Source organism: Passer domesticus, chromosome 4 (assembly GCF_036417665.1).
Source record: "Passer domesticus isolate bPasDom1 chromosome 4, bPasDom1.hap1, whole genome shotgun sequence".
In the NCBI taxonomy this organism is placed as follows: Eukaryota; Metazoa; Chordata; class Aves; order Passeriformes; family Passeridae; genus Passer; species Passer domesticus.
The window spans coordinates 14300446-14323469 of record NC_087477.1 but is presented as its reverse complement, the minus strand read 5'-3'; the positions used below and the strand labels follow the sequence as shown (position 1 = coordinate 14323469).

At 50.3% G+C, this 23024-nt stretch overlaps 1 protein-coding gene and 2 long non-coding RNA genes across 13 annotated transcripts in view; 2 read left to right on the top strand and 1 right to left on the bottom strand.

Moving 5' to 3' along the window:
• Nucleotides 1–13034, top strand: part of LOC135298536 (ras association domain-containing protein 6-like) — an 18483-nt gene extending 5449 nt beyond the window's left edge. For all 9 annotated transcript variants that reach the window (XM_064416209.1, XM_064416213.1, XM_064416211.1 and 6 more), the window contains 10 exons: nt 925–1014; nt 5095–5173; nt 5391–5542; nt 7322–7413; nt 7849–8033; nt 8137–8238; nt 9181–9232; nt 9740–9858; nt 9945–10042; nt 10757–13034. In XM_064416209.1, the coding sequence (XP_064272279.1) occupies nt 944–1014; nt 5095–5173; nt 5391–5542; nt 7322–7413; nt 7849–8033; nt 8137–8238; nt 9181–9232; nt 9740–9858; nt 9945–10042; nt 10757–10832 (1026 nt within the window). In that variant the 5' untranslated portion in view covers nt 925–943 and the 3' untranslated portion in view covers nt 10833–13034. The remainder of the gene's footprint in view (nt 1–924; nt 1015–5094; nt 5174–5390; nt 5543–7321; nt 7414–7848; nt 8034–8136; nt 8239–9180; nt 9233–9739; nt 9859–9944; nt 10043–10756) is intronic.
• LOC135298538 (uncharacterized) lies at nt 12404–14109 on the bottom strand. Its single transcript, XR_010360541.1, has 2 exons — nt 13961–14109; nt 12404–12703 (listed from the first exon to the last, which is right to left on the bottom strand). It is a non-coding gene; the product is annotated as an uncharacterized LOC135298538 (long non-coding RNA).
• LOC135298537 (uncharacterized) lies at nt 13622–23024 on the top strand. Of its 3 annotated transcripts, XR_010360539.1 has the most exons (8): nt 13626–14519; nt 16522–16615; nt 17651–17776; nt 19063–19186; nt 20237–20467; nt 20752–20918; nt 22000–22139; nt 22325–23024. It is a non-coding gene; the product is annotated as an uncharacterized LOC135298537 (long non-coding RNA). The 3 variants fall into 3 exon arrangements; XR_010360540.1 differs by having other exon boundaries at nt 13622–14519; nt 20755–20918; nt 22000–23024; XR_010360538.1 differs by having other exon boundaries at nt 13629–14519; nt 22000–23024.

Here is a 23024-nt window from a genome sequence, read left to right as displayed (position 1 = left end):
CCTGTCCAATGCAGTCTGAAATAAGATTCAGGTCAATCCCCTGGCATTAAGGGACAATGGGCATCGAGTGCTGTGAGCCAAATTCCTCTGTCATCACGTCCAAATAAGAGAAATGGCAGTGGAATGATCAACTCCCAGTGCAGTCTTTGGAGATGTTACTGCTTTTCACAGGATTCTCTGAGGTTTTTTTTTCCCAGCCATGTGTCATGCTACTTGTTCAGTTAACTCCTCAGTCCTCCTTTTATTCTAGTACCTGGGGGTGGAGGAAAGAGCCTAGACTCCATAATTAAGTTTATTGAGGAATGCATTGTTGAAGTCTTGTGGCTCTGGCTCGTTGCCTGCATAATGTGCTTGAATCCCAGTGTGGAAATCTGTAAATTGTATTGCTGCCTCCCTGAAATTACTGTCTTGTTCTCTCTTTGCTATTCCACTTGCTTGGTGTGCAGCAGGACACTGCTTAGCATCACCACTCCTTCCCTTGCCTGGCTTTAGGAATCCGGATGAGGGTGGCTGGCAGAGTCACAGTGTGTTCTGCTGACCCCGGGTCATGCTCTGTCCATAGTGGGCACATGGATCCTGCCCAGTACCTGGGCTGCTGTCTCAGAATGCTGACAATTTGAGCATAATCCTGGACTTGAAGAAGTCCTAAAACTGCTTGAGGAAGTCCTGGTAGATGTAGTGCTTGGGATTTAAGGGACTCTTATACACCTGATGGGAATAGCTTATGGCTTTTTTTATTAGGACTGGGAAATAGTTGGGTATTAAGGCAAAGTATGAAGTAGTCAAAATATGATGTAGTGAGCCCTCAGCTTGAGTGTCCCAGCCTGTGTCACTTAGCCAGCTAAAGCTTTGTGCTTGATTACTATTCCATCTTCTGTAGTAACAGTAGTGGATGCATTTGTTTTTTTTTCACCTTTTCCTTAGATTCATCTCTTCTGAGTAAATGAAGAAAGTGACTATGAAGGCACAGCATCTGCCTTCTGTTTTCATCAATGAAGAGAAGTTTGTAACCAGGTAAATTATTAAAACACTGGATATTTAATGACTTTGCTGCTTTCTTTCAAGTTATTCCACATGAATTCCTTGACAGGGGATCCCGTAGAGAGCTGAGCCTGTAGCAACAGCAATAGTTAGTTTAACTATTAGTTAGTTAATTGTTAGTTAGTTAACCATTAGTTAGTTTAATACTTAGTTAGTTTAACCTGCCTACAGAACAGAGGCCTTTGACCTTTACATGGAATTAAAAGAACAGAGCATTAAATTTTTGGGTCTGTGGTTTTTGTTCCTTAAGGAGAACAGCCCCTCTAGAGGATTCTGAAATAAAATTACAAGTTAGGGAAGAAGACCTTCCTGTCTTGGAAATCTGTTGGAATTGACCATAAGTTCCAGAGTTGAGCTCAGCTTGTCTGCAGCTTGGGGTTTGGCAGCCCTGGACTGCAGGGTATCTGTGCAGAAAGACTTCTGGGCTGTGGTCAGAGGAAGAGTCTCTTTCACCTACTTGTAAAAAAAAGCTCGGAATTGCAGTCTAACTGTCATTTGTGGGATGCTTTTCCACAGTTCAGTCTCCCTGGGAGGAATTTTTCCTACTGCTGCCCCAAACTCTGAGCCACCTGGCATTTAGCAACATCCCCTTTCTTATGGGATTGTTTTTCCCCTGTTGACAAGAGTGCAGGAGCTGGAAGGAGAGCCTCTCTTCTCTCTCCATTTCCATTGCTCTTGGTCTTCCCATGGGAAAGAAACCACGTGTGGACTCAGCCAGGGATGGGTCTGCAGTGGAATTCATCGTGCTGCAGGAGAGGTTTGTTCCTGACTCCTGATACTTTCCTGTGTGGCCTGGGCAATGCTGTTCTCTCCCTGTTCAAGGAAGGGTGTCAGGGCTTTGCCCAGAGCACGCAGGCAGCAGATGCATCACTCCCTTTCTCTTCAGGAGTCGTTCCCTTTATACTGCTGCTAATTTGGGCTGCAGTGCTTTTGTGTCAGAGGTAACTCATGTGTGTGAACTTGGCATGCAAAAGCGTTTGGAGGTGTACCAGGTGAACCAGTGTCTCTGGGGCTTTATTGCTCTAAGCACTTGCCTGTTCATGTGGTGAAATGTGCATCCCAATTGAGACCTTTCTGCATGACAGCCATGGTTTAAACTTTCTTCACCTTGCATCAAGGAAATAAGCATTTCAAGAACCACTGACATTCCATATGCACTCAGGCTTGCTTCCAATGCAATTTCCAGACTGTCATCCCTCATCTCTGCCTTGAATCTGCTGTTACACTGCTTCTCTTCCAGTTCTATCCTGCAATCTTGCTGATGGGGCAGGCCTGCTGTTTGGGAATTGCACAACGGCTGGATCAAAAGGCTGACCAAAGGCTGTGGGATGATTTGGCTGGCTGAACTGCTGCGTCTCCAGCAAAACTGCTGTAAATATTCAGGGATTGTGTGCAGGGCTTGGGCAGGAGAGAGCACAGGTGAGCTGTCCTGGGTTAGTGTTTCCAGAGAGCAGCCTGGGCTCTGTTGTGGTTCACCACCTGATCTTGCAGCTCCTTTGTATCCCGCTTTTGCTGCTGAAGAAAGTGGTGAATCTGCAGTGCACGTTACATTTTTGGGCTGAGTTTCTCTGCCAGTTACGTGGCTTTGGTTTCTGTTAATGGCTGTGTTTGGCTGTTGTCCCAACAGCTGCTGATTTTCCAGACACCAAACTCAGCAGAGATGGCATCTGCCTCTAGGTTAGGGCAGCAGGAAGATGTGTTACAGTAAGACTACTCCTGGAACTAGGCTGGTGCACATACTCCCTTCTGGGACAAAAAGAAGGAAAATGTTTTTTTTCTCTTATGTTTCCACTGCACAAGGACAAACAAGCCAGAGTGAGCTGCTGTTAATCTCTCCCTCAGGGCTTTTCTAATTGCTTGTGTGGTTTGTCACTGTTGGTTGCACTAATGCAAGGCTGAAACCTGAAAGATTTACTTATGCAAACTTCTGAGGAGGGTAATGGCAAGTTTTTCTAAACAAGGCAAGAAACTGTGTGGAAGTCTTGAGGGCTTGCTCTGAGAAACAGAATCTGCTTCAGAGATGACCCTTAGCAGACCACTTCCTGCTGTTAGTCTATGATTTTATTTGCCTTTGCAGTCAACATGGACTAAGAGTAATAGGTGACCCTCAGAGCGTGCCCCAAGTCCTTAAGTATTTCTAATCCATCTTCAGGGAGCTCACCTTCCCAATGTCCTGCTTGGAACAAACTTGTGAGATAACAGCTGTCAATGAAATGATTGCCAAATGCTGTGAAGTACAGAGACTTGAGTGTGGAGCACCTTTTGAGCAGGATCAGCAGGTCTGTCACAACATCCCACGGACAGAACTGCCTATCTCCTTCTTGCCTGGTAATCACGAGTTGCATCTGGAGCTTGCCTGTGTACGGGGCCAAGGCATGCTTCATCTTGCTTGCCTGTAGCCAGTTCTGTGATCAGAACTGGGCTTGCATCTGATTCATATCCAAACCTATTTGCATTCCCTTTTGGTGGGATGACCTGAATGTGGTCCCCCACAGAGACATGAGGAACTTCCAATGAACTATTTCAATCCAGGGCAAAGAAGGGCTTTTCCCACCAGCATTCTGAGGGTTTAAGACCAAAGTAAGTTGAAGTAAATATTGAAAGTCCTTCTTTAGAATCCAGTTGATAAAACTAGTTAAAAATATTTTTGTGTGTGGGATTGCAGTAATGTAAAGTAAATAATTTACAGCCACAGAATTAGCAGGGAATGCAATGAACCTTGAGTTTTGTGCTGCAGCCCTGTCCTCATGTTACCTGCTAGGTAAAAGCCCAGTTGATTTTCTCCCTTCTCACAGTGGGAAAAGGCTCTCTGAAGCAAGGGGACACTGTCGTGTTATTAAGTGGAGAGGGAGGGATAGGTATGCCAGGGAAAGCTTTCCATATTCATACTCTGCACGCCCTCTGCCCCAAGCACAGCCTGGACATGTTACCTGCCCTCCTGGCTGTCCCTGGTTCCTCTCTGGTGCATGGACACCTGGGCCCAGGGGAAAGCCACCTTCCTGGGGCCTGTCCCCATGCTGAGCTGTCAGTTCCTCTGGGGCACTTCCTTTATTTAAAATTGCTGGAGGAGCTGTCATAGTGTTTCTGATGGTTCATGGGTTCTGAACAGCTCCAGCAGCTCTCTGAGGAATGTGTGCTGCAGAGTTTGCAGGTGCTCTGTGTTCCATCTGTGGGCCTTGCTGCTCCAGCAGCTCCCACAAACGTGGAAATAAAATAACAAGCAGTCTTTGGAAACAAACTCGGTGTCCTCACACATCACTGTGAGGCAGGACATGAAACCATTGTAATCGTTAGTCCACGAGGAAGAATTTGTACACTTCCATGCAGCTGTTCCCCATGGTTAACCACCTCTGCTGGTGGGAATTGCTTGCTTGAATTACAGTCTGAGTTGTCTTTAAATGGTGGGGGGAAGAGCGCTTCATTCTCGATGGCCTTGAAATGCATTTCAATTAATTCTGTCGTTGTTCAGCCCTCCACAGCCTGACCTGCAGCTGGCTTTGTCTCCGTGGCTCCTTGCTTGTTGGCAGAGGTTCTCTTCATCTCCTTCCTTTCTCCTCTCAGCAAAGACGTGGTGCAAAGCTGTTTTGTTTCAAGCAGAGGGAAATAGAAATGTTAGCCATCCTGTAGGTGTTTGGAGACAGGAAAAGTACCTGAAGCAGTATGAGACCCGAGTGGAAGCCAGCATGCAGGGAAAACCAAGTGCAGCCTAGTTAAAGTAACCTGCAGCATTGGTGCATGGGGAGGGTGTTCTGTTTGCCTCCTGCTCATGACTGCTCAGAGGTGCAAAGTACGAGCTGTGCTGGGGCAGCGTTATTAAGGTCATGTGAGACTGACTAATTAATTTCCTCTGGGCCTTTAAAGAAGCAACTTATGAACAGCCCAATAACTTGACAAAACTCCTCTCTCAGAAAATGATGTATGGATCATTAATAAACCTGTACAAGGATCCAGTGGGTAGCACAATTACAATTATGGGGTGTTACCCTGCCACATACCACCAGCATTTTACAGAGATGTTAAATTTTTTTTTCCCCATTGTGATCTTTATTCTAGAGAGCAGCTCAGTTCTCTTCTGAAGAATTACAACTCTTACTATTCAGATCAAGAGAATCTGCAACTGACATATAATCAGGTAAGGATTTAGGAGTGAGAAACTCCACTAATCTGGACATCACTAATTAGTGCTCTCTTCTCCTCACAGCACTGGACTCCACTTGCTGTGGTGTTGCTATTGCACGACATGTCCCATCTAATGTAATAAATAAATAATGTAAAAATGTAATTGATTATTATTAGTTGATTATTTTTACGCCATTATCATGCAGCACTATTTCCCTGTTTTTCTCCAGCGAGAAGGCAGCACCCCATTCATTGAAGGAATCCTCTCAATATTCTGGGGCGTGCGACATCCTATCCGATTAAAGATCCAGGATGAGAAGCAGATACCCTCTTTTGTGACCCTGAAGTCAGCAGAGAATGTGGGGGTTTTCCCTAGTGAAAGGTAATGTATGCACTTCCCTGGGGAGGCTAGCATTGCAAGAGAGCTCGTGTTGTGCCCTCGGTGGCTGTGGCTGGCTGCACTGCATATCCCAGATTCCCCAAAGGCCGTGGTGGTCGCTGGACAGCAGAGCCTTTCAACAGCTCCTGCTGGGCTGGAAGGTGTGTGTTTGTAGCATCTGTGTTTGGCCTCAGGCTGAGGAGCTGGAGGAGGCTGCTCTTTTTCATGGGAACTGACAATTCCTACACAAGGACTGGGAAATTGATGTGTATGAAATATAGGAAAGGACCCAAACAAACCCCTTGTGTTTCCATGTGCACTGATACTGGTAGCCCCTGAGGGGCCTCGTGTTGGTGCACACACTAGAGCACGAAGCCAGGATCTGGTAGGTAAGTGCTGAGGGATTGTCTGTCCCAGCTTACATTCCCAGGTATGTGAGGTCTGGAACCATTGCTGCTCAGGTGAAGTTCAAGTCAAGGAATGGATAGTGGCTTTGTCTGTGCAAAATTTGGTGTAAAAACCCCTTAAAATGCCCACAGACCAGCTGTTCCAGCTGCTGCCCATGGCATTTTATACCCCAGTGTGTTGTGCTCAGTGATACAGGTACTCAGTGTACTTTTCCTTTGTTTTGAACACTGTTTCCCCAACCCTGGTTGGTGAATTTGATGAGCTGAATCTTGTAATACAGAGGCAGAGCCAATGTTTGCCCTGAATGACTCCCTGATGAATTGAGTATTGCAGAGTTTATTTTTCCAATGACTTATTGTCTTAGGTTGCATGTGGGACATGTTGAAACTGAACTGGGGATTTAATTCTGCCACCTTTGCAGCTGTGGAGTTCCAGTAAAGTCCTCTTCCCCATCTCTGGCTGCTGAAATTCAGGGATGAATTTGGACAGGAGTGACTAGGAAAGACCCTGAGCTTTAGGCAGATCTGGCTCTCAGTTTACCTTGACCAGGTCTGCTGGTGTGGGGTGCAGGGCAGTTCTTAAAAAACTTGTGGCTGGTGGAAATCTGTATGCTAAAGTAAACATTCACTCATGATCCCAGAAACGTGGGGCTGCCCTGACATGCTTGAAGGTATGCAGAGCAGCTTGGCTGTCTGATCTTAAATTAACTTGGTAAATGTGTGGAATACAACCAAGATCTTGTTTGGCGTGTAAACTGGTGGTAGCTGAATATTGCTGGGAATACACAATATACATATACATATGAAATTCATTTTTAATATTGCACTACAAATTGGTTTATTCTCGGTCAGAGCAGTAACTGGATGAAGATCTTAGGCTGAAGAGTTTAGGCAATGATTTATGGAAATATTGACATGAATGCAGGTTTTCTGAAAGGCTGGATGGAACTTTCTGCTCTCATACACAGCTGGTTTGGACAACCCAAGGGGCTGTGTGTAACTTAACCTGTGTAACAGACCTGTGCTCTGTAACTATTAAACAACAGTTTGTGTGTTTTGTGTGCCTGCCTGGTAGTCTGAGTGTGATTAATCCAGGGTGTTGCTGTGAAACAGATCAGGAATTACTGCAAGTTGTTTAAATTATGTCCTTGTTGATGTTCAGCAGGTTTTAAATTGGATGTGTTACATTTGGGATCGCTGGTCATACTGTATTTTAATATTATTTTGTTATGACTTAAACTAAAATTACCATGCTGAAGTCTGTAAGTTGAGCAGGGATAGGAATGACATGGTCCCTGGCCACAGGATAAACTGAAATCACCGAGTTAATGAGGAGCATTATCAGTGAATGATAACTACGTGTTTGGTCTTTCAGGGGAATGACTCGCTGGGGAGAGTTTGATGACCTCCATCACATCAGCGGGGATACACTGAAATCTCCTGAGGAACAGCCAGACCTCGAGCAAAGTTAGTGTCGGTGCTCTCAGGTTAACCAAAAATTCTGTGTTCTGTGACCGTGCCAAAGGCCTCTCACACGTCAGGCCCCCCTACCAGCAAAGGGAAATAAATCCCTTTGCTCTGCAGCATGTACTGCAAGCTGGGGAAACACCGGCCTAGGGCTGGTTATTGCTGTGCAGGTGACTTGGTGAACAGACAGTGGGAATGAGCTGTGCCTTTATCCAAGAAATCATTCCCAAGGGAGCAAAGCAGCAAACTGCAAACACTGCAATCAGCCTATTCCTCATTTTATTCCTATGCCTTGTTCCTTTCCTGCTCCACCCCCTCAAAAATAATAAATAGTAAATAGTAAATGAAGCCCTTCACTGAGAGCCTCCTTCCCCTGGGGGTGCTGGCAGGGAGTGGCCAGCAGCTGCACACGATGTGTGGTTCCATTCTGTCCAGGTTATCCATGCTATGAAAGTCACACGCTCAGGTGCAGGAGGGAGCAGGAGCTTGAGTGTGCCACCCTGCCCCGGACCAGCAGCGACGCCACGGCCGCGCGCAGGAGGACCAAGCTCCCCACCACAACCAGGACAGAAGTAGAAACTCACAGGTTCTCTATCAATGGCCACTTCTACAACCACGAGGTAGGAGGTTTTAGGCTTGGCTTTGTCACCTGGGGGACAGGGAGCCCTGTGCAGTGAGTTGTGCCTCACGCTGACGCCGTGGTGTGGCTGTTCCTGTCGCCAGACATCAGTGTTCACTCCGGCTTTTGGGTCCGAAACCAAAATAAGAATCAACAGCCAGATGAGGACCAGACAAGTGATAGAACAGTTGCTTCGGAAGTTTAAGGTAAGTCTGCTGGCAGGAGGAGGCGTGGCTGTGTGCTGGAAACGTTCATTCCGATGTCCAGCAGTGCAGGAAAGATGGGGAATAGCTGGGTGAGGATGGTGCATGGAGCAGAGTGTAAAAAAACCCAGAGGGGCAGCTTTAAATGTCTGGGACGGGCTTTCTCTGAGAGCCAGGCATATGGGAAGATGGCAAGGTTCGAGCTAGAAGCACTGCTCAAGGGCAGTGCCATGCTGTCTGAAACGATTCATTTTCTTTATTTCCTTGGAACCATCTCCCACCAGCTATGTCGTATGCGGTCGGAAGTCGCTTCGCCCTTACTGCTGCATATTTCTCAAGTATCTTGATTTTGCATGGCTGCTTAGTGTTTAATTTATACTTTAATGGCCTTAAACTTCCCATTTAACTTGTCTAGAGACTTCGCTGTTGCAGAATTACTTTTTGTGGTTAGTAAGACTTGTGAGTGTCTTGGAAGGAAAACTTAACTTCTGGGAGTAATAGGGAAGGGAATTACAGAGCAGGGAGTAGAAGTGTAGGGAATAAATTGCAAAGTAAGCGTTCAAAAGGCTGTCAGGCACGAGGGTAGGTTACAGAGGTTTACCTTGATGGCAGCACAAATAGCAGATCTGCATGCAATCTGAGAGAAGTTAGCTATAGGAAGCAGTGAAGGATGCTGCAAGGGAAGCAGGCAGCAAAGATCTGGGCTTCCAGTGTGTTACTGATTTGGGCAGCATGGGAACACAAGGGTTAGGGCTGGGGAATATGGCAGCACAGCTTTCTGCCTTATCCAGATCCAGTACCTTTAACTCTCTTACAGACACGATCCCTGTCTCAGACTTTGATCCAAATCTCTGAGCTGAGACACACAGGGGAAATGTGCTGAGAGGGAAGTGCTGGGAAGGTCTGTGAGTCTGAGTGCATTTTCTTTTTTTTTTTTTTTCACAGATAGAAAACAGCCCCCATGAATTTGCACTTTACGTTATCCATGCATCTGGAGGTAAGCCAGCCACTGCTGCCTGATCACTTCAGCTCCAATCATTCTCTGTGTGTGTGGAATGTGTCCCTTGGGTTCACAGGACTTGTCCCAGGCCTCTGACCTTGTTTGTGCAGTGTGTCTGTGGTGTGGCTTTTTGCCTTCTCATGGACCCTCCAGAGGTGTGTCCTCTGGAGAGGAGAAGCTGAATAATTGTATTGTGGGCCCTTTCAGCTGACAGCTTTGGATTGCTGAGTTCAAAGTACTCATTGTTCAGTGGAAAGAGGTTACTTCCATAGCAGCTTACTCTTACTTTTCCAGGAAAAGGGAGATTTGATCTTTAGTAAAGGGAACACCTGAGAGAATGGGAGGGAGCTGGGGGAGAAGGTATTTTAATGGCACAATATTAGGGACCTGTTAGGTATCTGTCAGTATGGGATCCGTGTCAGGAAAAAAGGCTGGTGACTGCAGGTGGTAGATGCAGCCCCTGTGGTACGTGCCATGCTTTATGACACTGCTTATAAATTCCAGAAAAGAAGCAGCTGAGGAGTAGAGATGTTCCCTTGCTGCACAGGCTGCTGCAGGGGCCCTCTGAGAAGGTTGCCAGGTTCTTTCTCATGGATGGGGACGTGGAAGAGATCAGCAGTGATGTATGTATATCCTCACTTCTCACAGTTCATGGAGTTGTTCTCAATGACCACAGTTAGCAGTGCCTTGCTTGTCTTCTCCTTATTAGGTTGCTCAGTACATTTCATTTCATCTTCCCTTTTTGGAATCCATTCTGCACAGAATAAATGAAGAGGAGGAGCAGGAGATTCAACAGACAACTGCAAGGTACACAGACACAAAATGAGGTGTCACAGAGTCCAGGGCAGTCTGTACCATTGGCTCATGAGCAGGACATACAGACGTGGCAGAGTGCAGGCAGAACACTGTGATGGGAAGGATGAAGGGATTGGGAGGGTTTGTAATCCTTTCCCTGTCCTGCTGCTCTTAAAGATTCCATCATTAATACTGACTACACACAGAGTGGGGTCTTCAGAAAATTTGGACCCTGAGGGTAACTTCTCTTTATTTTGTTTGCTGTTTGCTTTCTGGGCCTTTGACTGGCTCCGTTTTTACTTGCTGCTGCTCCCTTGGGAAGGGTAAATGCAGTACCACACACGGTACCATTTGGTTCTGTAGCATTTAGGCCACATCAGTGCCAGCTGTCCCCTCACAACCTGAGGTGAGTGACGGAATCCCCCTGGCAGTAGCTCAAAATGCCCCACAGGTACAAGCCAGAGGAGCTCCCATATTTGTGAGCCTCTGAGTCCTGAGTCCAAGAACACTTAAGAGGCTGCAGCAGCACAGATCTGTTACTGCATGGTGGGCTGCTCATCATGTTGAACCAAAGTGTTCAGGAAACGTTTAGAAAATAGTAGACTTGCCTGCGTTGGGAAAGTTGGACACGGACACAAAAGCTGGGAATGGACACACACGTGACCAGCTCGCTGGAATTAGGGCTGGAAGTTTGCCGAGGGTATTTAAATGCCTTCTCCCTGTCAGGTACATAAGAGAGAAGAGGCTGATACTGCAGCACCTTCGCAGTCGAAGTGTGAAGAAAACAGAGACCACGGTGTGATGGGCCAGCCCCGGGAGTACTGGGAACACTGGGAATGCTGGGGCTGCTGGAGGGCAGCCCTTGCTGCCTTCCGGGGCTGGTGGAGTGCCCAGTGGGAGAAGTCTCTCCTCACCTTTAACTCCTGCAGCGCTGGGGTGCAGGCTGGAAGCAGCCACGGAGATGCACTACATCAGATGCTGGATCTGACTTGGAACATGGGCAAAACCTCCCCTGAAGAGCCCAAGGCTTTAAATCCTGCTGATGTGTGACCTGGCACCAAGAGGCTGGCGTAGAAAAATACTGCAATAACCAATGTGCTGGTAGAAAATATGCAAACTAGGAATGTGGTTATCCCTCTGTTAAAGAAATATTGTATTATATTAGCAGAAAGCTTTTCAGTAGGGCCAAGTGGCAGAAGATATTTATGTATTTAAGACTGCAGGTAGAATTTCCATTTAAGTTATGAAATAATCTATGCAAGATGCCTGAAATCCACTGGCTTCAGGCTGGTGGGTGCTGAAACTGCTTGAGCTTTGAGCTGCTGTTAGGAAAACATAACTGGAAACTCTCCCCCTTAGGAGCTGCTCAGCTCTTAGCAATGACAGGGAATTTATTGCCGAAATACCTCGTGAACTGCAAAGTAAGAACTGACTGAACACTGTTGGCTCCTGAAAGGCACCTCGGTGGTTTCTGTAGTTGGAACCAGAGGCTGTGTTCCTGCCTGTGTGCTCTGTTTGGCAGGGCATTGAGGGTGCTCAGTGAGAGGCTGTGTTACAGCCACGCAGGGCTGCAGTTTGCCCCCAGCCCCACGCAGGGCACGGCTCCCAGGTCCCTCCTGGCCGAGCTGTGCTCGGTGTTAGAGCTCCAGCTGCAGAGATGTCAGTAAAATAAACCTGTGCACAGCTGCTTGTCCTCCTGGGCAGCTGGTTGTTTTGGCTGGTGTCTGCGCCTTCCCTCAGCTGCCTTTGTCTCATGCAGGTGACAGGGAGGAAAGGCATGTGCAGAACGTGGTGCCCAGAGATTGGGTGGAGTAAATCAAATTGGAAAACTTCACACTGCTGGCGTGTGAATTCAGAAAGTGGAGGTCAAGGTGCTGGTATTGAAGCTGCTCAGGTTGCAGCAAGTGCCTTATTTCAAAGTACAGTTTATTGTCCTGCCCAGGAAAATGGTTAGGGACAAGGGAGCACAGAGGGCAGAAATAAAAACAATTCACAGCCAAGAGGCAGGAATTAAACAGGCCGTTTCTGTCACCATCTGATGTTCAAGACTTGAATCCCCTTCAGTTCTCTTGTCTTGCTGAGTTGGGACTGTCACTTCTGTGGGACAGCCCTGGGACAGCACACAGGGCTGGTGCTGCTGGCCAGGACTACAGGGAGTGAAACGAAGCTGTGACTCCTGTGGGCTTGGTTCTTTCTGAGGGCTGTGCTGTCTAAATGAGCTGTTCCTGACAAATACAGGCAAGAGCAGGGCAAGAATTTCTTCCAAGGTATTCTGGTTTGGACACGAAGCCATTACCCACAGAAACAGTGATTACAGTCTGTATCTTACCTGAATGTGTACATTGAGCTCATTTGCACTTACACTTCATACGCTTAGGATTTAAAATGCCTTTCTTTGTTTTGTTCTGTGACTGTTTGGGACAATACAGTAACATTTCACACCAGAAGATGGTGGCCACAGCCAAACCCTGAATTTCCATCACTTGGCTTATTGTTTCGGTGGAATTCCTCGCAGGGATTCAGCCTCCCTCTGAACCAAATGTGGCTTTTTGCCACTTGGTTTGCTGTAAATGCTCCCCGTGCTGTTTGTGTCACTTGTCCAGCGCGGACATGAACCCATGCAGCTCCTTCTGCCCACAGCATTTTCTCACTCCTTTTGATGAGTTCCGGACCCTGGAAAAAGGAAAACCCCTGGGATCAGTGGTGCCAGGAGGGTGACTGACGTGTCTGTGACCTGTTCAGTGAGCTGGCAGCAGTGGGGCCTGTCCTCTGACCTCGGCACAGCACCACACCGTGTGCAGGGCACAGACACATCTGTCACTGCAAATGCACGTTTGGTTTTGCTGTTCAGCTGAGCTGGCCTTAGACTTGGTCAGAAAAATACTGAAATGCAGTTCTGGTAGGAAGAACCAGAATAATCCTTTGGGAATGTGCTGTTCACATCCAGGGGTGAAAAAAAATATTAATAAAAGAGAATTCCTTCTGTTGTCACATTTCAAGCCAAGACTTGGGGAAAAAACATAATAAAAGCTTACGGGTCGGGGGGGTTTGTTAAGGAATAAAGAGAGAAGTAGGGAAGATGGGATTTACTGGAGGGTGGAGAGGAGCCAAGGCGGCTCTGGGGTATGAAGTTCAGCGGGCTGAGACAGCACAGGGAAGGCAAGAGGGAAACAGAGGCAGAGAAATCAACAGGGAAATGCTTTGGCCTAAAAGTCCATCACACGCGCTAATTAATGGGCACGAGACCAGGAGGCGGCGTTCGGCCGAGCTCGGCTCGGTTCGGCTGAACTCGGAGCCGCGGGTGCGTTCGGCCGGGTTCGGCTCTGTTCGGCTGAACTCGGAGCCGTTCGCTGGGTACGGCCGAGCTCGTTCGGTTCGGCTGAACCCGGAACCGCGGGCGCGTTCGGCAGAGTTCGGCTCCGTTCGGGGAACCCCGCAGCCTCTCACTGCGTTCGGCCGGACTCGACTCGGTTCGGCCCGGATCGTAGCTGCTCACTGCGTTCGGCTAAGCTCGGCTCAGTTCGGTCCAAATCGGAGCCGCTCGCCGGAGTCGGACGAGCTCGCGTCGGCTCGGCTGAGCTCGGACCCGCTGGCTCGGCTCGGCTCGGCTCGGCTCGGCGCGGCTCGGCTCGGCTCGGCTCGGCTCGGCTCCCTGAGGCGGCGCGGGCCGGGCCGAGGCGCTGCCGGGCAAGCGGCGCCGCCTCACGCTGAACACGCCCAGCTCCGGGTTCTGCTGCTGCCGCGGCCCGGCCCTCGCACGGACACGGACGGGAGCGCGGGTCGGGCAGGAGATCATTAGGCTGTGACTGCAGTCGCGCTAATCAATGGGCACGAGAGCAGCAGCCAGGGTTCGGCCGAGCTCGGCTCGGTTCGGCCGGACTCGGAGCCGCTCGCTGTATTCGAAGCTCAGCTCGGTTCAGTTCGACCGACCTCGTAAAGTTCACTTTGGTTCGGCCGATCTCGCGTTGGTTCGGCTTGTTTAGTTCGGTTCGGCTTGTTTAGTTCGGTTCGGCTTGTTTAGTTCGGTTCGGCTGAACGCCGTTCCGTTCGGTTCCGTTCCGTTAACCTCGATTCGGCAAATCTCGGCCAGGTTCGGCCCTTCGGGAACGCTCGTGCATTGTCGGCTGCACTCGGCCGGACTCGGCTCTTCGGCCGGAGAGGAGCGCTGCGGTGCAATGGCGCCCGTGGCCGGAGCTCGCTGCGCAGCCTGGGCTCCGTGAGGGCGCGGAGGGCCGGAGCAGCCGCCCCGTCCGCCTCACCCGGTCCCTTGCGCACCGCAGCTCGCCCTGCAGCGCCCTGCGGCCGTCGCCCTGCCGTGCCGTGCCGTGCCCGGGCGCGGTGCTGAGGTGAGGGCCGGAGCGCGGGACGCGTTCGTGCCGGCCCCGCGGCTCCGGGATCTGCTCCGTGGGATGAAGGCCCTGCCCGCCCCGCTGCGGTGCCAGCGCTTTGCAGCGTGAGAAACGAAGTTCGCTCTTGGGAATTTTTAAAGGTTTGTTAAGGGATGAAGTGCGGCGCTGGCGTGCTTGGCTGTAAACCATGTTCTCTGTATTCTGTTACATTTCAGGGGGTTCGTGCATATCCATGAGAGTTTATACGTATTCAGACAGTCGAGTTTAGATGTTCTTTTGCTTGGTTTTAACCTTTCACTTGTCTTCGTGCCACCTTGTGGATTATGCCAATATATTTTATTTCTTGCTGTGGTGCCATCCCGTTTTGTTTTCACTCCCTCGTTATTTGATAACGAGGGTCAGTAAATTCTTCTTTTTTTCGGTGCTCTGGTTTCTGTTTCAGTTGCCTTGTGTTTTAGATAAGACAGTCCCCGAATGTGGGAAATCGCCTGATTATTTCACACCATTTTCTGAGTTACTTACGTGTGAAAGCATTTTAGCATTTTACAGTCTCCATTATGCTACAGCCTAAATAGTATCTATTACACTGCTGTGTATGAAAGGTGCATACATGAACTGGCAGATTATACTTTACCAAGAGCAGTAATTACAGACTGTACTCTGTCAGGATTTCTGTGGTCAGTAGTAACTTGCCAGAGCTGATGCACAAATGCCAAAGGCAATAACTCTGTTTGTTGTTTATAATTCTGGGCTGGGCTGAGCTCTGTTTTCCGGGAGGCAGCGGGATGGGTGTCCCTGTGCCACCCCCATGGTCCCAGGGAGAAGCTGCTCCTGTGGCTGCAGCTGAGGGTCAGTGGGAAAACAGGAACAGTCCCGATGGAAACCAGTAGAAAAACTGGTTTTGCTGGGTTGTGGACTTGATGTTTTCCCCCTGATTCTGTGTGTTTTGCCTCAGGAAACAGGAACTGGGGACCAAGACGTTTTGTTACCTTAGCAGGGATGAGTTTATTTGATTTATTTCCTGACCCACCTGGAACGATTTGGGTCTCAGGAGGCACCTGAGAGCCAAAGCCAGCTCCTCTCAGGAGGAGCTGAGAGGCCCTGAGGGATGAGGACACTGCAGCAGCTCCTCTCAGGAGGAGCTGAGAGGCCCTGAGGGGTGAGGACACTGCAGCAGCTCCTCTCAGGAGGAGCTGAGAGGCCCTGAGGGGTGAGGACACTGCAGCAGCTCCTCTCAGGAGGAGCTGAGAGGCCCTGAGGGATGAGGACACTGCAGCAGCTCCTCTCAGGAGGAGCTGAGAGGCCCTGAGGGATGAGGACACTGCAGCAGCTCCTCTCAGGAGGAGCTGAGAGGCCCTGAGGGATGAGGACACTGCAGCAGCTCCTCTCAGGAGGAGCTGAGAGGCCCTGAGGGGTGAGGACACTGCAGCAGCTCCTCTCAGGAGGAGCTGAGAGGCCCTGAGGGGTGAGGACACTGCAGCAGCTCCTCTCAGGAGGAGCTGAGAGGCCCTGAGGGATGAGGACACTGCAGCAGCTCCTCTCAGGAGGAGCTGAGAGGCCCTGAGGGATGAGGACACTGCAGCAGCTCCTCTCAGGAGGAGCTGAGAGGCCCTGAGGGGTGAGGACACTGCAGCAGCTCCTCTCAGGAGGAGCTGAGAGGCCCTGAGGGATGGGGACACTGCAGCAGCTCCTCTCAGGAGGAGCTGAGAGGCCCTGAGGGATGAGGACACTGCAGCTGGAGTGCTGAGACTGCCTGGCTGTTGTCTGCTCAGTCTCCTGGGGTCCCATGGCTCCCAGCTCTGCACACCCTCAAGGCAGGGGTGGTTTTTAAATGTTTTTCTGCAGCAGCTCCCTCCCTGCGTGAGAGCTGCCTCAGCCTGGCTGAGTGTGGGGATATCCAGCTCTTCCTTAGGGCTTGGAGCACGGCAGGGTGCAGAGCTCGTGGTCAGTCCTGTTTAAACACTTTTAATATCAAAACACTTTAAAACAGAGACTTGGAGGAAACAACACGTGAAAGTCTGTTGCAAGCACGGGTACCAGCTGTCTTTGTGAAAGATCCACATTGATGGGTGTCTTGTCAAAGCAGTCTGGGGCCAGAGAGTGTCCAAAAGGCTTCATTAACCCCTTGTGTTCTGCTGGCAGGGCAGTGTCTGACCCCAGCTCCGGGGGCTGTGTGGGGATTCCTCCCTGGAGCAGGGTCACCCCCTGAGGATGAGCCACGGAGTCGCTGGAGCAGGTGAGCATCTCTTTGTGCTTGGGGGTTGTTGTTGATGGTTTTAGTGCCACTGCTTTCGTGTCAGTGTTCATTCTGAGCACTGATCCTGCAGCTGGGTACCTCGGCCAACAGGGATTAGAGGCAGCTCTCGGGCCCAGAGCAGGTGCTGTCCCACAAAGAGCCCCTGAACTTGCTGAGATGGACACAGGGGTGCACTGGACTTGGGGCTGATAGTGAGTGCTGCCAGGTGGTTACTGTGAGGTTGAACTGAGCTTTGTTAGAAAAGCCATCAGGTGTAATGGAAATCCATGGAAAACAGGTGGTTGGTACACTAGCTGATGGTAGGCCTTGGGCTTTTCTTCTTCTTTTCTTTAACCTGTTCTTAAGAGATCCCCAAAACTGCAACATTTAAAGTTGGGGCATGGGGGGAATGTGGGGGTGAAAGTTGCTTTTTGTTTTTTTAAGAATTGCTGTGCATTTTGGTATGTCAAGTGACACTACCAAAACAGAATTGGAATACCTGAACTTCAGGACTCTGCACTTAATTCTTTTGATGTGTTTGTGTGGGTGCAGGAAATGCCAAATCCCAAAGCAATTCTACATCTGTGACTTCAAGTGCAACATCTTTAAATCTCAGTGTGGGCTTTTCACATGGATGCAAATGGTCTAAAGGCCTTTCTTGTGTCCCAAAAGCAAAAATCCTTTCTCTGTGGGGTTTTGGAGGGGTTTCTCTCTGGGATTTCTTGTGATGCAGCATCCCAGGTGTCCCTTCCTTTGTGCAAAGTCCAGTGGTAAGGGATTGAATGACTGACAGCTGGGGTCTGGGATGAAAATGGTTCTGTTAAAATTAGGCAAAGATGCAGTAAGAAAAATGAGCATCCTTTTAATGTCTGAAATAGTTAGGAATAAAAACGCTGGGGAGGGGCACTTTTATGTTTGTTTGGTGTCACCTCTCATGGATAAAACCCCGTAGCGAGCAATCAGAGCAGAAATATGAAAGCTGGGATCCTTTGACTCCTGCAGTGGACTTAATTGTCTTTTCCTCCTCTCTTTCAGGACAGGAGAATTCATCAAACTCCTCCCATCTTTGCCAAAAGCTTTGGTGTCTAAGCAGCCAAAGCCCAGAGGCTTCAGCACCAGGGGTCGGCGCTGGAGGGCTCCTGGTCCTGCCCACGCTGTGGGGTAAGTCGGGGGGACACAGCCTTCCTCTTTTCCTCTCTGTGGGAATAACTGCCATGGGAATGCCCTTTCTGACAGCCCAGCCCTCGCCGTGCCTGCTGGAAGAGGGCAGAGGTGAAGAGGCAAATGCCAGAGCTCCCTGGGATGATGGAGCTGTGGTGTTTGGCTGTGTCCAGAGGGGCAGGCTGGGCATTGCTTGTGCACCTCAGGACTGCTCTGGGCGTTCAGGAGCTCTCGGTGTATCCCAACCTCCTGCAGGGCTGGGTTGGGCACAGAGACAGGGGGAGGGAGGGCTGGGAGGATTTGGGAGCAGTGGGAGGAAGTGAGGGATGGTGCTGGGCAGTGATCAGCCTGTGCTCGTGTCAGTGCAGCCACGCAGGGCACTGGGATCTGGGAGCAGCTCCGGCTCTCCTGGTGCTCAGGGATGCAGGGTCCGAGGGACTGCGTTTACCTGAGGCTGCCCAGGTCAGCAGGAACAAGGGGGAATGTGGGGCCAGAGCTGTGCTCCATCAGGCTGTGCTGCCCTCTGGGCACAGAGTCTCTGGGCTGAGGAGATGAGTTTCCTGCAAGTGCTTGGATGAGCAACCCAGGGAAAATGGAGTTCAGGAATTGCATCCACTGCTGGAAACATTGCCTTAAGTCTGCTTAGTTTGTGTCTGTGAGAAGTGGGATTTGGGCTGGAGAGGTGCTGTTGGGAACAAAAGATGGAGTAAATCCTCTCCAGGGATGTGCAGTGAAGGACTGAGTGGGAGGGAAGGGGAGTATTTATAAATTATATCAATATTTCTCCAAAGATTGGGGTGGAGCAGTGATGGGGGTGGTTGGGTTTGGCCTGGGCCTTCTTACTCCTTAAGCAATTTTTAAATTCTGTTGTATGATTTACTGTCAAGTATCTTTCTAACAAAAACTGACAGAAATTTAGGTCAAGGATTAGAACTTAGGTCCATTCAGTGCAAGATCTTGCCAAGGCTGGGGTGGTGACTGCTCTCACACAGGTTACTTGTTAATCCTGTGTCAGATGTCCCTCAGTGCTGGGCAGGAAGGGTGAGGGTTTGGCTCAGGAGTTGTGCAAACAAGGCCTGTGTGATGGTCACTTGCTGTGCTTTTCAGGGAGCCAGGGCTGGCACAAGGGCTCGTGCAGGTCCTGGTCTGGCACTGGGGCTGCTGCCCTTTGGAGCCTTTGTAAAGGTAGCAGTAAAGAGCATTTTGGGGACTGTTTTCAGAATTTTGAGTTTTAGAATTCCTGTCCCCAGCCTGTTGCTAACCCTGTTGATCTGCTCTGGTTCCAGGCTGCCTGTGCTGGAGCACCCTGGTCCCTGCCGTGCCCAACGCCTGAGACACAGAGAGCCCTGTCCAAAGTGGCCTTTGCCACCTTGTCAGGAATTTGGCAGCAGCCCCAGGAGCAGGCTGGAGGTGAGAACGGGGTGCTGGGAACTGAGGAGTGTTTCTCTGGGGTGGGGGGAGGAGTTGGCCCCAGGTGCTGAGTTGAAGCAGGATCAGGGTGACAGATGCTGTGTTTTGTGCACCCTGAGAGTTTCCATCCCCTCTGGAGAGTCCCTGCTGATGGAATGAGGCAGCACAGGGAGCAGAATGAAGTGTGCACCTCCTGTGGGCATTGCTGGCCTTTGTGTCTCTGTTGTGCCATCAGAGTGTGGCAGTTTGCTGCTGTCACTGCCACTGCCACCCCACCTGGGGGCTGTGTCCTCCTGGCAGCCCTTGCCAGCCCCAACACGAGCTCCAGGGGTGCCTGTGTGCCACGCTGGCAGCGTTTGCTGGGAATGTGCCTTATCCCTGGCAGGGTCCTTTTGTCCCTGGGCTGCTGGCAGAGCTTTGGGCTCGCCAGCCTCCGAGTTTGGTGGCAGCAGTCCCTGAAGGGAGAGGGGCAGGAGGATGTGAGAGTGGGGCTGTCAGAGCCCTCTGTGTGCTGGGGGTGGATTTGCACTGCAGGGAGTCAGGGTCCCCTTCCCAGATCAGCCCAACAGCTCCCGAGGGCTCTCAGAGAAATAATTTATTCTTTACTTCCCTTTGTGGCAATTTAATCTCCACCCTGCTCTTGAGGCAATCCTCCCATGTGTGAGAACACAAGGCTTGACTCCATTTTTCTCAGAAGGCTGATTTATTATGTTATATATTAAAATACTACATTAAAACTATACCAAAAGAACAGAGAGAGGAAGGATCAGAAGGCTACAAAGAACAAGAATAGAATAGAATAGAATGCATAACAAAACCTGTGACTGCTCACAGCCTTGGCCCAGGTGGCTGTGATTGGTCACTAACTGAAAACCATCCACATGGACCAATGGAAGATGCACCTGTGGCATTCCACAGCAGCAGAGAGTTATTGTTTACATTGCTTTCCTGAGGCTCTCAGCTCCTCAGGACAGGAAGAATCCTAGCAGAGGATTTTTCATAAAATATCATGGCTACACCCTGCCATGAGCAATTCCTTGATTCCTCTAGGAGAAAACCTCACAGCAGAGGCAGTTTGCAATGGAGGCCAGAGTTGTGTTTGGAGCAGAGAATGCTGAGAGCTGCATCTGCCTGTGCTGCCACAGCCTGACAACAGCCACACGGAACAGCCTGGGAAAAGGGGACGGGGAATTTCTGATTCCCCAGGGAGAAGAACAGGAACTCACAGCCATTGGGGCCTGACAGTCCCCTCCAGCCAGAGCTCAGCACACATCCACAGAGGTAAGTCCAGCATCTGAAACAAAAGAGAAGAAAAAGGTGATTTATTTTGCTTCAAAGTCATTTCAAGTCCTTAAAGCCCAACCAACATTTGCTCTTGATTTTGGTTGGGTGAATCATGAGCAGTAGATGATTATGGCATTCATTTAGCTGAAAACCTGGTGTACTTTAGAGGGGACACAAGAACTGTTTGTGTAGGAAAGTGTGAGGGGATGCTAGGGGGGTGAGGTGGCATTTTTGAGGGAATTGCTGAGGTCATTGCTCACTGTGTCCTCCTTCCTTGGCAGCAGGGAAGGGAGAAGAGGATCCCTGTGGGATGAGACTGGAGAGAGCGAGCAGAGGAGCGGCCTCGAGCTGGAGCAAGGCAAAGGGACCTCCCTGTGGGCAAAGGGACACAGTGCTGTCACCAGGGCACCTGTGAGGGACAGGACAGACACTTGGAGGTCACACAGAGGTGAGGAGTGGATGGTTTGGGGCAAAATCTGAGTTTATCTGCAGTGAAACAAGCAGGGGATACTTAGGAGGGAAAAGCTGAGGCGATGAGTTCACCCACCCTGGCACAAGTTGTGTTGGCACAGACTGGGGCCAGAGGTGAAGGTCAAGCCAAAGCTAACCCTGCTCAACTCAAATCCCATGATCAGTTTTACAGACTGCACACTGAGGGATTGAAAATACATAACAAATATTAGCCAAGAGCATTAATGATTCCTGGGAACCCCATTACTGTGTTGTCACGGAACTCTTAACGCAGTTTTGAGCTTTTGATGACATAATGCATTTTTTTATTTGGATTATTCACTGAGTGGGACATGGGGTTTATTTGGATTTCAAAGCTCTCATGGTGGCCCTGACACTGCTCAGGAGCTGGTAGGCAAAGCAGAGTCAGAACTCCTGGCAGGCACAGGGTGTTTTCCCCCATAGTGGGTTGCAGAGGAATTGTCTGGGACCCGGATTGTCCCTCTGGGTGACACCTCTTGCTGTGATTTGTGTAATTCCATAGCTTTAATTCCCAAAACTTCCCAGCCCAGGGGTTTGAGCTGACAGGGCAGGACAAAGATGGTTCTCTGTGTGGTGCCCAGATTTGGGGTTCTCTTTTAGCTTTGCTAGTTCTGATGAATTACATCCATAGCCCCAAATTCCTGCTCCATTCTCACTGCAGTAAGCGCACAGTGCCTCATGGAGTGTGGATGTTCCCATGCAGAGCTGCTGCCTCGAGCACCAGCCGTGTCAGGAAGCAGCAGAGCTTCCCAGGAAGCTGAGCAGCACTGGGACAAGGACAGGTTTACGTTCCACAGAGCTGGCTGTTTATAACCCTGACCCCAGTGACGTCCCTGGGATCAGCTGACAGAGCTGATGGAACTGAGCTGATGTTCACTCCCCTGGGCTCGGGCTCCAGCTGATGTTCCAGAGCAGGAGGAGGCAGTGGCTGGATGAGCTGGGGCAGCCCCTGTGCCCAGCCGGGGACAGCTCTCCCTGCAGGAGCTCAGCTCCTTTCACAGCCTCAGCAGTGGCCTCCACGAGTTCTTTTCCCTCAGGAAGGAGATCCATGTCCCTGTCTCCAGTGCACCTCCAGTGGGACCCACCTGTGAAAGCTTTCCACCACTTCTGCACCTGCACTTCAGCTGGCTCCCTGGAAAACTCCAAACGGCATCCCACTCCATCCTCTGATTTTCAGGTATCTCTGAGGGCTATTGCTTGGAATTTAATATCTGTGGGGGAAGATTGCCTTGGCTTTAATGCTGCTGATAGAGAATGGCCCCAGGCTGGAAAGGAGGAAAGGGATTTGGGGTGGCTGGGACATACCTGGCAGCTGTGTGGGAGCTCTAAACCAGGAACTGCTGTCTGAGCCTCCATTCCCAGGTAATGCCAGCTGCTCCTTGGGGTCCTTCTGGGCTGCAGCACCTCCGTGTGCCTGGGCAGAGCAGCCACGGTGCAGGCAGTGCCCTGCAGATCCCAAGGACAGGAGGTGCTGCTGCCTTTGGGGGCTTCTGGCCTCCCCCTGCCCTGAGGGAACGCCAGGGAACACTGCTGGCAGCGAGCAGGAGACGCCCAGGCCTCTGGGCTAGAAAATCAGCCCTGGCCTCAGCAGCCTCCATCGTTTTGGCCTGGCAGCACTCACCTGCAGGAAACGCTCTCTGCCATTCTCCAGAGGAACTTCAGCCATGGAACAAGGTAACCCTCAGGACTTGTTTCTCCCTGCAAAGGGACGTGGCATGAGCACACTTACAGCTGGGTGAATCCTGGAAAGGACAGAAGGATCAGGGTTATGGGGAAGAGTGTGGTGCTGTCATGTCAGGTGCCAGCAGTTCTGCCTGCAGCCATCGCAGGGGCTGGCATGTAAAGCAGTGTTAGCAGAAGGGAAGGAACTGCATTTCTTTAGGAGTTCTCTTACTGGCAGCAGTCATTCATCGTGATCCTGGGATTGGCTCAGGTGCTTGGAGCAGGCTGCTGAGAAGACCAAAATTCTGTGTTCCACGTGCAGCTGGGCCAGTCATTGCTCAGTGATGATCCTCATGGCTCTGGAAATAAAGAATAAATAGTTTTCACTGGCTTTTCCACA